This window comes from Pistacia vera, unplaced genomic scaffold (genome assembly GCF_008641045.1).
Source record: "Pistacia vera cultivar Batoury unplaced genomic scaffold, PisVer_v2 Contig464, whole genome shotgun sequence".
Taxonomy (NCBI): domain Eukaryota; kingdom Viridiplantae; phylum Streptophyta; class Magnoliopsida; order Sapindales; family Anacardiaceae; genus Pistacia; species Pistacia vera.
In genome coordinates this window covers 891364-909661 of record NW_022196295.1, presented here as the reverse complement: position 1 = coordinate 909661, position 18298 = coordinate 891364, and the positions used below count along the sequence as shown (strand labels likewise).

Genomic DNA, 18298 nt, shown 5'->3' with positions numbered 1-18298 from the left:
TTATTTTGAAATAATATTTTAAAATTTAAGTTAAATTTATAATACATTGTAGAAGAGCATTTTTTTGTTTTGTTATCGTTAAAAATGTTTCTAAACTTTTTAAAGCATTTTATCTTAAATAATATTACGTATTCAAAGTTTATAGTTAAAAATATTTGTTATCGTCATATGTTACAAATAAGAGTGTTCATAACTGGTTAACCAATTTTCTGAACTGAACCAATTTTTCGATTCAGAAATTTTCCTCAACTGAAACCGAACTGGTTTAAGAGAAAACCGCTTTTTCGATTAACCAAAAAACCAGTTTTCCCCAATACTTATTTTTTGTTTTTATTTTTCCCTAATTTAACTTATTTTTTATTTTGAGAGGGAAGAGAAAAGTGAAAATCAGTGAGGACTAAAGAGAAATGTGTGTGTTCGTGTGAAAAGAAAAAAAGAGAAATGCATAAAAGGTGAAGAGTAAAGAGAAAAGGATTTGGGGATTTAGGATTTTTTAATTTTAAAGTGAAAACCGATTTTATAAACCTATTCCGGCTAACCGGTTTTAAAATTTCTTTAAACCGGTAACCAAACCGAATTTCTGATTTATGTATTTCCTTGAACCGATTCAATGTAATTTTTGCATTTTTTTTTAACACCCCTGGTTACAAATCTCTGTATCCTAATTTCTATTAAGAAAGCCTTCTCGATATTAATAATTAAAAAAAAAAGTAAACGACATGTTCCCACCCAAATATTAGCAAAAATCCAAATTCCCACCCCTGGTTTCATTTATTCTAGATTCTCACTCTTAAATTAACACGGTTAATGATTTTTTGATTCTGACACAATATAGAAAGTGTTATTATCAAACTGCCCTTTCAAATAAATTAATAAATTATTAATATTTACTATGTTGCTAGAAATAAATGACAAGTTCAGTATAAAATTTGGGGTTACTAATCTCACATGTTTTACAATAATGCTAAATATACAAACAAATCTTACAAAGATTTGTGTAGAAACTGATGTGGCAGAAAATGAACAGAAGAGTGAATATAATGAGTTTTACTTTTTGTATCCACTGTTCCATTCATTTTCTATCACATCAGTTTATACATAAATATTTGTAAAAGTTGTTTGTACACGTAGCATTACTCCATGTTTTAACTACTTACAATATGGAGAATTACTTTAAACCCCCAAACGTTTTTCTAAAACTAAACCCTTGAGGTGTATAATAAGTAAGAGGATATTCTAAGTCCCCTAAGGTTTTCCAAAAGTTAATTAACCCTCTGTCGTATCCATAATCACTCTGAATCCCTAACCCTCTGTTATCCGTCATTGAAAAGTGTTTTTGACACAATTGAAGAATTAAATTTCTACAATATTCTCTCACAACCTCTTACGTGGTAATTCATCATTGATTAACTTGCAAATGAGTATGCGAGACTTATTTTACGAGCTGATTAATAACGAGTTATTACGTCAAGAATTGTAAGAAAATATTATAAGATTGGGTCGTGGATATAGCATTAGTTTTTCTATATTACCCTGCCAGATGAAAGGGCAATAATGCCGTTTTCCTTATAATCAAAACCCTCGGGGGGTTTGGGTAATGTTCTCGTCCGCTGCAGTTTCCCCCACACAAGCCTCCCTACGCGCCGAAGCTCCCCTACCTCTCATGTCTCAACCTTCTCCGCCACATCTGTAGCACGGCCCACCCACTCGGCCACGGTTTGGCCGCCCGCACCCCTTAAGCCCATGGAATCTCTCCGGTTTCTGTTTTATTTGCTTGCCCAGTGTATGGGTTTTAACAATAAGGAGGTCTTTTTTCTTTATTTTTCTTTTGGGTATTGGGTTTGTTTATTCGGTGATTATGATTTTTCTGACGGCTGGTGAATGGTTTATAAAAGTGCGTTATAAATATTTTCATGGGATATAGATGATTAAATTTGTGATTATTGTGATTTGGTTGTTTTATAACAGATACTAGAGTGAGTTCAACCAGATAAAAACAAGTTCTTCATCCACACTTTCATCAACGAAGGAAGAAGAAGTGAACCGGTGCCAGATCAAGAATAGTACCCAAAGTTTTAATCTGTGTCCATTAAAACCCTGATTCACGAACTCCAGTGTCTTTTGTTGAGTATCTTCTGGATGATCAGGGCCTTTCGTCCTTCCTGTTCTGTTTCAAACGAGGATGCCCTTCCCAATAGAATCCATAATCCTTATGAGGAAGAAGCTATCAGGTATCCGAAGGATCTGGGGATGAAGCTGAGCCGTCATCTCCCCCCTTCTTTTCCGGAAATAGAACTAAAGATTAGGGAATCCATTGAATCCCTTGGCGGTGCAGTTTTTTGATAACAACGTGAGACAGAAATTTGAGTCGGAAAATCACACATTGGGTAACACGACATTACCTTACATAAACATATAATAAATATAATAAATTATGCAATTCATGTGTATCACTAAAATAATATACATCATTGAAATGAGAGTAAGATTTGGGATATATAAATATTATTCGATTAAAACAAAGATGATTTATCGATGTTTAAAAGATGATTTATTCGATGTTTAAAAGAAATACACATAAAATAATGGGTATTTTAGAAATAAAATATTTTGAGTGTTTTTTACAATAGTAATACTACACTACAAACTCTTCACGAAATTATTAAAAACGCGACATATTAATTCGTAATAGGTTCCGTTATCTAACGATGAGTTATGTTGACCAATACGAGCTGCACATTAGCGTTAGTGAAAAAAGTTTGTAAGAAGTGGTTATCAGTCTATCTTTATTCTTTTTACAAACACATTTAATACAAAGAGCTTTCTAAATTTAAATTAATAAAGAAGGTTTCTTATAAAAAAAAAAAATGATGATAGAAAAATTTTAAAAAATAAATAAACGTTTATAATATTTTAAAATTTTAAGTAAACCGATAAACTCATGATTTACGACCGAATGACACCCAAAAACAATGTTTAAATAGCAATATTTTTAAAGTATACATGGCTTGTTTGGTTCAAAATTTTGGGTTTTTAGGAAAATTTTTTGAAAAAGTTAAAAAAAGTTGAATTGGGCAGGTATTACGATGTAAGATTACAATTAAGAAAATACCCTCTATGTTTGTTTTTCTACAAAACACCCCCTATAATAAAACATTAAAAGTTAACAAAAACACCTCCAACCCACCCTCAAATACGGACAGCCGACCACCACCGCCGGAGGGTGGCCGAAGTCGCTGTAACAAAAACATTAAAAATATTTAGGGGTATTTAATTAAATTAACAAATTTAAGGGGTTTAAAAAAAGTTAAATAAAGTTGAATAATATTATGAGTTTTTTGGTATTTTACTGTTTAACTTTTTTGGGAATACTAAAAGTAGTATTCCCAAAATCCAACCAAACCAAGCCACTATACTTACAAACTTTTTGTACCAATTTTTTCATACAAATTGATGTGGCAAAAAATGATTGAGTGATTTTAAATTGAAAAAAATTAAATAATTAAAAATAAATTAAATCACCCAATCATCTTTTGTCATATTAGTTTGTATGGAAAAATTTGTATAAAAAATTTGTAAGTGTAATATTATTTGATATCTTTAACATTAAAAGAATTTTTTTGTTCGATAGATAAGTATAATTAAATGGAGAGTAAATAGTCTTTTAAGAGTCTAAATACACCTTGGGCCTAAAGGGGCCCAAAACATGTGAAGGGAAGCCTTATTTTAGAAAGCCCAATCTCTTTCTCCAGCGTCCCTCTCTCCTCTGAGAGACTCAAACATGGCTGAATCAACAAAGAACCAGAGCACCAATGGAGAAGAAGAAGAAGAAGAAGATGATTACATGGGGGACCTCACTCAGTTTATTCCTCCCGAACCCTCTATCCCCACCAAGTCTTCTCTCGGAAAGGTCAGTTTTTTACTTCTACAATTGGTTCTGTTTCAATCTTCGATATGCAATACCAAAACCCTAATTTTACACTGACAACTGAGCAAACGTAAAGTTTTTTTCTTTTGTTTGAATGAGATGAGTAAGGAGAAACTATTTCTAGGTTTTTATGCTGTTTGGTTCTTGTCAAGATGAAAAAAAAAAAAAAAAAAACTTAATTGGTATGAATTGTTGTAGAAATTTATTTTATTTTTGTTGATGCTTTATTTTAAAGGCAACGACTCGTACGTGCAAAGTGCTAAGCGGGCTTAGAAATCACACGTGATATGAAAATATGCAGTGAGCAAATAAATAAGAAAGAGTTTTTAAAATGGTTCGGATGCTCAAAAGCGAATCCTAAGTTTACTGTAGTTATATTAATGGATACTTACAGTCAGGTCGCCTGCAGCGAGCTGAATTACAATCTAGAGAGAATATAGGGAGAGAAATGAAGAATGTATGTTGTTTAAGATTAAAGATAAGTCAATCTCGTAAATGAGAGAAGAGTACTTTATTTATGGTTGAAGGATTCAAGGTAATAATCATGAGTTTGTAGTCCGGCAGGTGTGGTACAATTGCTAACCCACCTCCCATTGGTTGTCTGTACGAGAGACATCCTTAAATTGCATAGGGCTTGGGCAAGTGGACAATTCCTAGCCACTTGCAAGCCTGACATTCACCTGCCGCACTGACGAGTCATACCTCTTCTATCCTTGAGCGACGTAGCAGCGTCTAGACGGCACAAATTCTCCCTGAACTCTGATTGATCCTTGCTGACGAGTGAACACGTCAGCCCTGACTTTTTAGGCATAACAATTTTTTTACAGTTTAATTTTTATAAATTATGATGCAATTTTTTGGATTTTTGGATTAATACAATTTGAAAATGGTTGATTATTGTTTTGGATATAGTCTAAAAATTGTGGCATAACTTGTGTTGAGAAAGTAGATGGAGTATGATGATTGTGCTGATTCTCTGCAGAATCCGAGTAGTCAGCAGATGACTACTCAGTCTTCAAAGAAGAAGTCCAAGACCTTGAATTGGCAGGAACATCGTAAAATTGAAAGAGAGAGAAAGCAACAAGAAGAGGATGAGTTAACCTTGGCCAAAATAGAGGCGCCAATTCCACAATCTAACATTGGGTTCAAGTTGTTGAAGCAAATGGGTTACACGCCTGGTTCGTCACTTGGAAAGGAGGGTGCAGGCAGGGTTGCACCAGTGGGGCTTGAGATTCGAAGGTCACGAGCTGGGATAGGCCGCGAGGATCCACATAAGGAGAAGAGGAAGAGAGAGGAGATTGAGATGGAGAGGAACCGGAGGAAAGAGGAGGCTCTGATGGCAGAGTTTGGGTCTAGGCAAAAGTCACAATGGAAGAGTCGTAGAGTTACCATGAATTTTCATAAGGCAAAGGCAGCTCTTGATCAACTGGAGAACAAAGAAGTAGTGCCAGAGAAGAAGGAGGACGATGAAGAGGGTGAACAAGAAGAAGAGGAAGAGGAAGTAATAACAGAAGAGGTATGTTCTTTAAAATTGTTTTTCTCATTCTAAGATCTGTTTTAGCTAGTTCTTGCTCTTTATACTTCCAAGTTAGAGCAATTTGATTGAGAAATAATTACAAATCAAGCTCCTTGTTGATGAGTTTCTGACTGTGTATTAGTTTGGCTGCATTTGGTGGGTAACATACAAATTTACTATTGCCATTATGGCAACTGGATTATGCATGAAACTATAATTAAAATTGTATCAGTTTGTTAAAGAACTGGCATATTGGTGATTAAACATAATGCAATTTATCTTTTTTGTGATCTGTGAAAGGTATATGCGTGGTTAAGCGCATCCAAACTTAACAAAATTTTGAGTACTCTTGTGTCTTTTGGGCAATTTTTTTTGCCTTGCATAATACTTTTCTCCGGATCTCTATGTGTGCATGTGTGTGTGAGATAAGAGTGAATATGCATTTAAAGTTGTTTTGCTTGACCTAGATATGATATTTCCGATTGTTTGTTTAACTCCTTGATTGCTGTTATTTTTTTGGTTTGTGCTTCTGCACTGTTTTCCTGTTCTTTTGAGAAAATCTTAACTCTTACATCTTGAAAAGGTTAATGGTTACTTTTTGGAGTTTCTGGTGTTTGATGATCTCACCATTAATGGATGCAGGATTTGCAAGATATATTGTTGAAACTGAGAGAGGAATATCAGTACTGTCTCTTCTGTGGAGTTCAGGTAACTATTTCAGTACCCCTTACAACTTAAGAGTCTTTAAGACTTCATGATAAATATTTTGCTAGGACTGCAAAGGCCGCGTTCGTTTATGAACTCATTTCCCCTCTTTCATTTTTTCTGTTTATTTTTCAGTATGAATCATGGGAAGCTCTTTCATCCAACTGCCCTGGAACTAATGAGGATGACCACTAAACGGCATAAATGCAGACATCCAAATGCCCGCTTGTTCAGCAGAATTCCGCAGTTGGAAGTCCTGATGCGTACAATGTAGAGCTCACCTCTGATGTGAGATCGTTGCATAATCCCTTCCATTTGTGCCAATGCCGGTGTCGACCCTTTGTAATGCTGCTTTTTAGAGTCAGCATGAGCTCGAACCAGAAAGAATCAAATCCAGATTTCATTCTAGATCAGAGTTTGCCAGTAAAACAGTATTTTACTGAATGAGTTTGTAAAAGGTCTCCCGAATTATGAGCTGGATTAGATGTGTTACTGTATTGACGTGTTGCTAACTATACACTTGTTTTTTATTAAAGATTGAATGAAAGAATATTAACATCTTAAATCATTATATTATCTACCTGACTCTGAGAATCAAGTAATCAACCCATCTGCATTCCAAACTTGTTCATCTTCAAGAGACTGAACTTTCTATTTCAAGTCACTAGCTGGATCCTGTAATCAAAACAAAAACAAAAACAAAAAATACGTACAAGAAACTCAGTTTCCTGCAACAACGATTTTAGACCAACATCAGCTACTTGTTACTTAACAAACACTAGCTAACTGCTAGTTGGACAGAACAAGGCTTAAACACAGATGTTTTATCAGTAGTTCAGATTACACAACCTTTAAGGACATAAACCTATAGTCAGTTTGGTTGTTATCTCAACAAAAACAAAAGACAAGGTCACCTGCTGGATTGTTTGCAAGAGATTATTCTAATTCATAAGACCAGACACAAAACCAGTGCATTGACTAACTGGAGTTGCCACAAGTTCTGGTTATTCATGTTCCATAAGAACCGGGACACAAAAGGGGGCACTTAAAGTGACCAGTGCATCTGCTGTGTGGGGTCGTCATAATCCCTGGAGTGCTCGAGTTCCATATATTGCTTCCGATTTTGTTGAGATGACTCGAGCTCACCAGAAAACTGACTGTTTACAGGCTGTGACATTGGTCCCAAACCAAGCTGAGGGGGCATTTGCTGTGAACTGCTAGTGGCTTCATTGCCCTTGAAACCCCATGACATGTTTGGATATTGATTAACAGCTGTACCACGAGGCGACGTTGGGTGAGTCATGGATGCACCTGGCGCATGCATCAAGTCACTCACTCCAAGACACACTGATCGGTGTCTGGAGCCCCATGGTTGATTTGACAGAAGAGAGAGAGCACAGCTTGAGTCAGCCACTCCCGTGAAGCATTCACCTGAAGGAATTCCAGGACCGGAAAAACCAGTCCCACCTGTTGAGCCTTGCAGGAATAGATCAGGAGGATTCACAGAATGATTCTGCCACGGTGGTTGTGGAAGATGTCTTGCTGTTGCAGTAGTTTGATTCCCAGGTCCCCGCTCAGGCATTCTTGCCATTGGCCAAGCATCCCTCCCACCAGGCCTTGGGTATGCACTGAAGTCGACAAGAAATCCTCCACCTCTGCTGCTGCTTTCTGTCATTGCAATGTCAAAACATTTGAACTTCTTTCGCAAGAATTGTGAACTGAAGATAACATATATGTGTATATTCCTTTTTTCCTATGATAATTGCGAAAAAATAAAAGAGTGTTGAAAATGAATTTGTACTCATGATGTCTAACCAAAGACAGAAGAAGAGATCCTGCCATAGCGAGTGGCTAACAATGACCCAGGCGGTGGCTTCCTCCGGCGCTCATTATGGCCTGCCAGGCGCCTGCGGCAACTTCTTTTTCCTTGGTCAAATTCAGCAAGCTGATGAAATCTGGGAACACACTACCACATAAGTTATAATTGTCGAGAGACTAAGAAAAACATAAGCACCAATTGTTTTGCAGGAAATCAACCCCAGCAAGATGATAAGGAGTAGAAATAGACGATTATAGCAATTGTCATAACTTAACAATCCTTAATTTCTAGCATTATTCCTGAAAAAATCTCATCAAAGCACATTAGATTGAATTGCTGAACACTTTTAAGTTTTATTCAGACCCTGTGTATTTACTTCAATTTAAATATCAAAAATGCAGGTCATTAACAAATCAATTATCACTACCGAAACATTTCAATAAGAAGCTAATGAAAGTAAACCCCTAGCCTGGAAGAGCTACACTTGTTACTGAAACACAAAGCCTCACAACATGAAGTGCATCTCAAAACATGCCTTCATTATTTGCCGAATGCGCAACCTGACTTGAAGTCATTTTTTGTTATCAATGCAGAGAACTATGATCAAAAGCACTACATAATGAAGCCCCTAAAACATCCAATCAATCTATTCTTTCACTTCTACTTAAAAGAAATTCTATTTGTTTGAAGATGGAGAGTGTAGCACTCAAATATGCCATAATAATCAGCCCCCAAACCATCCAATTAATCTAATTTATCACTTAATACCAGCGATAAAACACTTAAATGTTCATTTTCTAGGATTATGGTCACAGCAATTTGCCATTTTATTTTTAAACATCACATGTTGGCATTTCAGGCTCCATATTTTGCCTTTGTTTTCTTGAACGACAAGACTTTTCTTGCAAATAATGACATGATAATCAAAAGGCATAATTTAAATCCACCCAACCATAATGTAATTTAACATACATTATCTCTAAATGAGACCTACTGCTTAATTCACAACTGAAATTTGAAATAAGTACATTTCATAAACACTGAATTCTCAAATTCATTCTTGGGGAGAGGTTTTTTTGAAAGAAAGCTGGAGACACTGATTAAAGTGGCAACGGTGTAACGCCCATCCTAAACTTCGTCAATCATAAAACTTTATAATGAGTTTATATACACATGCAGACACACATCAAACATGCACATACATGACAAAGAATATCTTTTTCATGAAACTACAACATAAAACAAAGGGTTAAACAGTTAAGACAGCATTGAGTATTGTAGCTATTTATCTCGGGATCTCATTGTAACATAAGCATTGATTGAACAAAAACTAAGTTTACTCAGATACTACCCCATATCTCCGCCATAAAAGATTTATTCAAGGAAAAGTGGGAAGAAAACAATGGGTCCTGAAGATGAGGAGGCGAGAAGAATGATTATAAATGCCTATATATACTTCTAATAAATGACATTGAAATTGTGGAAAAGCAAATTCATAAAATCCTCGGACTAGTAATCTAATCATTCTTATTGAACACAAAAACATGTGTCGATCATTTATGGAAGCGAAACCTCCTATCTTCAACATTGCAAGAGATATTTTAGCAAGAAATGCCTATACAAATGAAACACACCTCAAGAATTTCTTCATAGTCTTGGAGAGACTAGCTAGGTTTTGACCATAACCAAATCAAGAACAAATTACAAAGAACATGAACAAAGTCACAGAATCCCCCCACACATGTACACAGAATACAAATATTAAGAGCCAAAGCATTGTATCAACCAAACACAAAAAAAAACCAAAGGCAAACAACTAAGTCCAAATCAAATCATCCACCAGTATCAAGTCCTCCACAAACATCCAAACACAAAACAACAAGCAACCATACCCATGAATGCACAAGTACCCATTAACCATTAAATAAAGCTCTAAACTTTATTAATAAAAAACACCCAATTAAATAACCAAAAATATCCAAACCTTCATCGAAATCAAAAGTCTATGTTACCACATCAAAGTAACACGTAGGCATTAGCGGTACAACAAGTCAAAAACATACATGATATTCTATTACAAATCACCTTTTAAGTATGAAAATATTTTGATTTGTGGAACCTTTGACAAGGTCTAACTCGTTAGACCAGGCTATAACAAGTCAATACATACATGTTATGTAGATATTGTATTATAGATCACCTTTATGCTTTAGTATAGAAATATATTGATTTGTGATAGCGCTGAAGCGACGCATATGATATTCTAGGTTCTTCCTCAATCAAACAACAAAAACCAAAGCACCTAATCTGACTAGCATGCTATAGATGAACAGTGAAACAAATTTGAAGTCAAGCAAAGCATTTTTCCATTTGAAATAAAAAAGAAAAAAGAAAAAGTTAGAGCTGACCTGCTACACTGTTGGCAAAACCTCTGCTCGAGACCTGCAACAATGACCATGGGAGACTTTGAGTGCATGCCACAAACTTTATGCCTAGAATAGTAAGCCTTAGCATCACTTAGATCCAGTTTACAGCCCTCCACCTGGCACCTTGGCGGCTGCCCACTTTGCACAGCTCCACCACCACTACTACCACCACCACCACTTCTCACTTTCTTCCCTGACCCGGACCCAGAACCGGGTCCGGATGCTTTATCTGGAGCCCCGGAAGCACTACCCACATCCTCAAAGTAGATTTTTTTACCAAACTTGAGACCATTAAGTGACTCAGTACTGGAAGAGTTAAGTGGAGAAGATGAAGAACCACCACCACCACCACTACCACCACCACCACCACCACCACCGTCAGAAAAAGAGCCTGAACCCAGTTCCATAAGTGAGGTCTAGAGTCCATTCATGGTGGTGTTGTGGGTCATGATGATGAAACAAGAGCGTTTGTTTTGTAATAAGTTAGAGAGAGAAAGATAAAGGAAGAAAGAAAGAAAGAAAGAAAGAGAAAAGAGAGAGATATGGACTAAATTTAGTTTAGTTTTAAGAATGGCGAAAGGGGGTGTGGAGAGGTGAGTGAAAAGCTAGCAAATGAGACACCTGACACTGATAGTACTGGCCCATGCCAGCCAGGGAAAGTGTAGTACACTGTGTAAGGAGAGAGAGAGAGAGAGAGGAACAGAGCAAGAGCAAAAGTGAAAGACTCAGAGAGTTTGGTTCGGTTTGGTTGTCAGAAAACAAAAGAGAAAAAAGGGAAAGGAAAGAAAAATGATGATAATAATAAAATAATGGAGGAGAAAAGCTGAAGAAAGAGAAAAGAAAGATTGTACTTTCTTTGTCGCTGGGAAATTCTCCTTCTCCGGTAGCTCAGTTGAGTGAGCTTAACGGAACAAGTCTTTATATGGTTAAAAACTACTTACTACTTCGGGATCTTCCATGACTTAGAAAAAGAAAATTCTTTGCTATTTATAGATTTTGCTATTTGATTGATTATAGCACTCTTATCACGATAAAGGGTTGTTTTTTTTTTTACTTAATGTAAACATTATCTTTTCTGATTCTTAAATCAATCATTCGCGGATCTTCTTAAGAAAAAAAGTGTTATATACTTCTTGTTTAGTTGCACCGTATACTTCATTTTTATTATAGTAATATTAGGTCTACAATCATCTCTCGCAACCTTCGACGTTTCAACTTTTAATTGGTCTATTCGTAATTGGGTAAACGAGACCCATAGAAAGCAAGAAACAAGCGAGACCTATTTTCGAACTAACCAACTGCGAGTTACTAGGTTGTAAGATTAGGATGTAGACCTAATATTACTTTTTGTATTAAGATCGAATTTTTGTTAGGATTCTACATCGAAAGAGCTATCGTCGAGTCAATGTCCACAAAGTGAAAGTCATTGTTGACGTTGACTCTTAAAAACATGATGCACAAATACTTTCTTGTTACGGGAATATGACAAAAAGGAAAAACCTAATAGCCGTGTGTGTATTAGTCAAAATGTGTTTGGTTTTACCATCATATTTAGAAAACATTTTTTTTCGTTATTTTAGAATCAATTATCCACATTGATTGGAATACTAAAGAAACACCCTGAAAACGTATTAGTGTACTAGTCAAAATGACTTTTATTTTATTATTCACCATTGATTTTCTAACGTTCATTAATTGTAAAAAAATAGAAGATGAAAAACATTAAAAACATTTCGATCCATTAGTTAAAATTTATTGGATTTTACAAACTAATAACTCACTAAGATGAAATCGGTACGACGTGGATTAACCTTGGGTTTTCAGGGAATTGGATTCTCACCCATGTTTGTTTTACTCAAGCTAACATTCTTGCTTCTACTTCGTCCACCGTCGTTTGCACGAGTGCTTCCCCCTAAGGCGGAATGCTCCTCTACCAATGCATTTTTACATCCCACAGCTTCAACAGATCGTTTAGCCCCGTTTATCTTTGACACAAGAATGCTCGATCAGTGAGCTATTATTATGCACTCTTTCAAAGGTGGCTGATTCTAGGCAAACCTCCTCCTGTCTCTCACCCCTACCTTTTTTATCACCGAGTAGCCGTGCAATATTATTTGAGTGATTAAAAATCGTAAATATTAATAAATTATCAATATTACAAATTTGACAATTATATATATATATATATAAACAAAGACTTAAACCTTAAGCAAACAAGTAGTTATATCTACACTAAATTTTTGTTGTTTTATGGTAAGATTTTTTGTGTTTGTGGGTACGGTTCTTGTTTCTCGTTCTCTCTGTTTTTTTTTTTTTTTTCCTAGCATTTGGAGCTTGATTTCACTTTTCCAGCTACTGTGAAGAGTGCTGACCTGGTGGTCTAGTTTGAATTTACAATAAAAATTGGATCATTTTAACCTAATAAATTATTATCCAATTTAAATAATATATTTTAATTCAATAGGGTTATTATAAATCAGATGACACTTTTAATAAAAACTTTTCTTTTTACTTTAACTAATTTCTGAAATCCATTTAAATTTAATAGAAACTTATTGTTATATGACACAAATATTAGGAAAAATCATGAGATAATATTTGATAAAAATGTCATCTAGTTTATAATAACCCAATTTAATAACCTAACAAATTAGACAAACTTGGCTTTTTTTTTTTTTTTTTTTAAATTATGAATCCTTAAATTTCAATATGAAATTGCACTTAACTCTTGACAAATAAATCATCCTTACTACCACTCTACAAAATTACATATTAGATTTTCACGTCATACAACTCTTCATTTAATTCTTTCAAAGTAATCCCTTTCCTTGTTCGATAATCTCCCCATTTCTTCCATTTTGTTCGAAGAGTAATCGGGACCAATTTAATTTTGTAACATTCTCAAATTAATTTTGTAAATTTATCCCTAAAATATTGAGTATAATATCTTTCTCAGTCATTGGACTCTTCCTTTGTTCGATAATCTCTTTTGTTTTTCATTTTGTTCTAAAGAGAAACTAAAATTAATATGATTACGGATCAATATTATAGATTTATTACCATATCCCTTGTCCCTTATAGGGTTTGAAATGATATTACAAACAAGTTAGACATATAAAATACAATTTTTAAAGTATTAAAATGCTAAAAATTAATAAAATAGGTCTTGAAGAACTTGAGGAGTAGGTGACTATTTTGGGTAATAGTAGAATTGTTATTGGCAAATGTGAGATTTTATATTAGTTGAACAGGAGATCGGTACTTCTTGGGACTACAAACTTGACTAAATTTTGGGCAGACTGCAATTCAGATGTCTGATTTTGTTTGATTTCAGAGACACCTAATTAAGGACCAATAGCCTTCATAAAGAATTGTCTGTTTCTGGTTTGATTATTACTCTCATGGAGCTAGAAGTTCATGATTTTTAGTTAGCTCTAACTATTATATAGGCTTCGTTTGGTTGGATTTTGGGAATATTACTTTTAGTATTCCCAAAAAAGTTAAACAGTAAAATACCGAAAAACTCACAATATTATTCAATTTTATTCAACATTTTTTAAACCCCCTAAATTTGTTAATTCAATTAAATACCCCTAAATATTTTTAATGTTTTTGTTACGCCGACTCCGGCCACCCTCCGACGGTGGTGGCCAGCTGTCCGTATTTGAGGGTGGATTGGGAGTGTTTTTGTTAACTTTTAATGTTTTATTATAAGGGGTGTTTTGTAAAAAAACAAACATAGGGGGTATTTTACAATTTGTAAATCCTACATCGTAATACCCGCCCAATTCGACTTTTTTTTTAATTTTTTTCAAAAAACTTTTCCCAAAAACACAAAATTGTGAACCAAACGGAGCCATAGTATTTTACAATTTTAATCTTTTCCGATTACAAACTTAAACAAATTTTACGTTATTGTTTTCATACAGTATTCAAAACCTATTTAATTTTCGGCTAATCTTCAAGAAATATTAATATAACAATTCATCGTCACGGACTTTCACTTGAATTGTAAATGCTAAAATGGAGAATCAGACTTGAAACTATATGTCTATATATACTATTCTCAATTCGTCTTAACCATCTGAACTACCCTTAGATGGGTTATGACCATAAACTTGCACATAATCGTTTAATTTTACCTATATTAATTGTTTTTAGCGAGGTTTTGATATTTTTACGAAAGGATTTTTAAATATTTTGAAGGAGACTTGTAATACCTTATGAAAACTTTTGGTATCCACAAAAAATTAAATGATGCAAAAAGAGAGTGTACACTTTGTCATTTAACATATTTAAGTCACTTCAAGTCTAGACTTTTTGTTGGTTTATCAACCACTTTCTTTGGTTGACAACCTCAGTTCGATCTTTAAGGACAAGATAGGGTTTAAAATTGCTAGAGTCAAACCACTTGACCGGATGATAAAACCTTGAGTTATCCAGAGATTTTGTGTTCGAGTATATTAGGTTTATAACGTATTCAGTTGATCCTGACCTGAACACCATTGTTACCAAGAAAACAAAAATTCCTAGATAAATCTATGGATCATCTCCCGAGGTTTGACGAAAATTCTACAATACCCCGTTGGTTCGAGAAACCATCTAACATGCCATAAAGTTTTGAAAAAGCATCACTTACCCTCCTATTCATAAGTCAACTAATGGTCAAAGGTAAGTCAATAAGAGGAGTAAGAGTATCATTTCATCGTTTTGTTAACTTCTTTTTGTTACATTTTGGTGTGACACGAAGTGAATTGATTATCGCTATCTCAATTTGTTGCTCCTTACAAGGTGGAGCTTTGTCTCAATAATCAAGTTCTTTTTTTTTTCTTTTTTTTTTTTTTTTTTTGTTATCCCAATCTTACAAGAAAAGTAAAATAAATCAAACCAATTAGACTTTAGACATGCCTCCTTATAGGGAGCATTTAGAAAATAAAAAAGAAAGTTGTTAGAGATAGTAATTGACATAACATGTTGTTTCTCTTTTTCTTTTATTCCTTTTTATCTTCATAATTGGTATATTTGTTTACACTATAGTAAACAGGAAATCCGAGTGAAAAAGCACTAAGAGTATTCATTATCACCAATGTGTGCTGATACTGTTCGATAACGTTATTGAGTCAATATAAAGCGTAGTATCTAATATTGATAATTAAATTTTTTTAAATAAAAAAAAAAATGATGCAAAGGTACAAGAACGATCATTAACTCAAGTTGATAATAATATGGTGAAGTAAAAGTTGAGTTTTGACCTAACAAGTTTATGTTAATTAATTTTTAAGATTATATCTAAAAACTGTTTTTAAAAAATATTTCAACAAGAGATGTTTCTCTTAATTTTTATTTTAATAAAAAAATGTATTTAAATTTGAAAGCAAGCGGGTAAATTTCTATCTTCTAAAGTAATTAATTTAATATAATATCCAATTAATAACTCACGTGTTCTAATCCTCACAATAACATAAAACATAAGGTTAAATTTTACTCCATTATAAGTTCATAAATATTATCAAATTATTCTCTTACTGTTTATTTTAATACTTAAAACTTAACGTTAGAAAGATTTTTTTTTTTTAAATCTCTGAGAGATTTTTATTATTTTATTATACTTTAGGGGATTAATGCGTCAACCCCATAATTTATTGAGTTGTATTATAGGACCTATTTAGTACATTATTTGAACTATGATATTCTAAAAAACTATTCTGAATAAAATAAGATATGATTAAATCAAATATGATAGGATTATGAGAATGTGTTTGGTATATTTTTTGGAAACATTTTCTAAAAGTATTTAAATTATTTAACCTCTTGTATTTGTTAATTTAGCTAAACACTCCCAATAAAAGTTTATAAATTAACAAAAATACTCATACCCAACCAAACGATTGCCGAAAACCGATCACCACCGACGGACGGTGGCCGAAAATGATAGGAATGATATATGATAGGTTGGATCTAGCCTTTTTTCTGGTCAGATCCACTATGTATCTGGCCGAAAATGACTAAATCTACGATAAGAATATGGCCGTCGTCTTGCCATGGTTGTTGGCGGCCGATAGTGGCTTGGGTGGGTGAGGGTGTTTTTATTAATTTATAAACTTTTATTGTGAAAGATAATTATATGTTTTGAGTTGAATAGAATATGATTGAATTTTGAATTGAATTCGTGAATAGAGAAACAAACATGTTTTTACTGTTTACAATAGGATAAGATAAGATTTAAAAAGTTCACCAGATAGGGAGATAGATTTACGGTCCAATTATTTGAATTGGAAAGTTTGTAGCATCTAGACGAACAAATTAAAGGAGGGAATTTTGCCAGCAAGAATGTTCTTTAAAGTTTGAAGGGACCCATGTGTAATAAGTGAATTTCAGTGTCCTTTCTAGAGATTTAATAGAGCATTGATTATTTATTATAGGTAGGGAGAGATAAATTTGGATCATTAATAAGCCCATTAATTTTATAAAGATAACTTGAAAGTTCCCCTATTATTTATTTATTTATATTTCTTTATTAATAAAATCATAAAATCCTATTTTATTTCTTTATAGTATTCATTTTTTAAGAACTTTTTTTATGAATAAAATTAGTTTTTTTGGGACCTTTCCAAAGAGCTTTATGAAGTTTACTTCTTTCAGATTTTTTTTTTAATTATCTATTGTTTTCTTTTTCTTGAAAGTACAAATTATAAATTGGCTTCTCAACCTCTTTAATAATTGAAAATTTGTTTTTAGGGAAGTTATTGAAATATTCTTATTTTGATAATGTTGTTTTAATAACATTCGATATGAGCGTAAAATTTAATAACAATATTATCGGTGAGGTTCAAAAACCCTAATTTTTTTTTTTTAACAGGCTTTGAAAAACCTTAATCTTCAATACGAGTGTAAAATTTAGTAACAATATTGAATATTATTAATGGGTGAGGTTCAAAAACCTTATTTTTATTTTCATACAATTTTTGAGATATCAATATTAGTTGCATTTTTTTCAACGTGCCCATCTAAATACTCAAAAAAATGTTTTAAAGAAACAGAACCGTTGATCCGACTCTATTATTAATACAATAATCATTCTTTCCAGAATGAGATCGAGATTTAACAATTCTCGAAAACCAGAAATTAGGTAGTAAACCCTAATCTATACCATTTCATTATCATGTTCAAATATGATTATGATAAAGAGAAAATAGTCACACAAATCCTAAGAGGTTGGCCTAAAGGTTAGAGAGGTTTGCTCATTTCTTTGAGTTCTTAGGTTCAAATTTTGGGGTCACTTACTATAATAATATTGTAACTTACTTGATCTTTTGGACTTATAAAGTGTTCAATAGACCTCAGAGATTAGTTGAGATGCGCATAAACTGACCCGGACACCCCGGTTATTAAAAAAAAAAAATAGCCACACACAGGGACGTATCCAGGATTCTGAGTCAATGAGTTCAAAACATCAAAGTTGAGTAAAAATATAATTTTATATATACTGAAGTAATAAGCATAAAAAATATAATTGTAAAAGTTATATATAAAAAAATTATCAGTAAAAATATAATATGAGAAAATGAGAAGTGAGAAAAGTTTAAAAAGTGTTAATTAATAATTCATTTTGTAGGATAAACACAAAGTTAAATAGAATTAAAATGATAAAATTTATAAAATATTAATGGGTGCGTTTGGTTTATTATTTTAGATAGGATTTTAGAAATAATATTGGGTAGTTTTAATAAGGGAGTATTACAAGGTAAGATTTAAAAATTTATGAAAAAGCCCATAGGTTTGCTAATTTAATTAAACACCCAAATATATAAAATGACAAAAACACCCTCACCACATGCAGTGTCAGATTCCTACCACCACCACCGGAATCTAGCCGAAAAATCGCGTTACGACACAGACCGATC

The 18298-nt window shown here is 33.4% G+C and overlaps 2 protein-coding genes across 2 annotated transcripts; one reads left to right on the top strand and one right to left on the bottom strand.

Moving 5' to 3' along the window:
* The first annotated feature begins 3724 nt into the window (after nucleotides 1-3724).
* Nucleotides 3725-6656, top strand: LOC116145674 (G patch domain-containing protein 11). The gene is made up of 4 exons (XM_031431124.1): nucleotides 3725-3910; nucleotides 4911-5444; nucleotides 6087-6152; nucleotides 6285-6656. Exons 1-4 carry the CDS (start codon nucleotides 3782-3784, stop codon nucleotides 6342-6344), a joined length of 789 nt encoding a protein of 262 aa, XP_031286984.1. The 5' UTR covers nucleotides 3725-3781; the 3' UTR covers nucleotides 6345-6656.
* Nucleotides 6657-6882: 226 nt separating this feature from the next.
* LOC116145638 (squamosa promoter-binding-like protein 9) lies at nucleotides 6883-10916 on the bottom strand. The gene is made up of 3 exons (XM_031431096.1): nucleotides 10377-10916; nucleotides 7965-8104; nucleotides 6883-7817 (listed from the first exon to the last, which is right to left on the bottom strand). The coding sequence occupies exons 1-3, from the start codon at nucleotides 10799-10801 to the stop codon at nucleotides 7195-7197; spliced, it is 1188 nt and encodes a 395-aa protein (XP_031286956.1). The 5' UTR covers nucleotides 10802-10916; the 3' UTR covers nucleotides 6883-7194.
* Nucleotides 10917-18298: the final 7382 nt, after the last annotated feature.

Excerpts from the sequence above, each read along its gene's own strand:
- LOC116145638 (XM_031431096.1), bottom strand. The coding sequence starts at position 10,801 with ATGGAACTGGGTTCAGGCTCTTTTTCTGACGGTGGTGGTGGTGGTGGT. Across the intron at positions 8,105-10,376 it reads TTTTGCCAACAGTGTAGCAG|ATTTCATCAGCTTGCTGAAT; the intron begins GTCAGCTCTAAC and ends GTGTGTTCCCAG. Across the intron at positions 7,818-7,964 it reads GATCTCTTCTTCTGTCTTTG|AAAGCAGCAGCAGAGGTGGA; the intron begins GTTAGACATCAT and ends TTGCAATGACAG.
- LOC116145674 (XM_031431124.1), top strand. The coding sequence starts at position 3,782 with ATGGCTGAATCAACAAAGAACCAGAGCACCAATGGAGAAGAAGAAGAA. Across the intron at positions 5,445-6,086 it reads AGGAAGTAATAACAGAAGAG|GATTTGCAAGATATATTGTT; the intron begins GTATGTTCTTTA and ends TAATGGATGCAG. Across the intron at positions 6,153-6,284 it reads GTCTCTTCTGTGGAGTTCAG|TATGAATCATGGGAAGCTCT; the intron begins GTAACTATTTCA and ends TTTATTTTTCAG.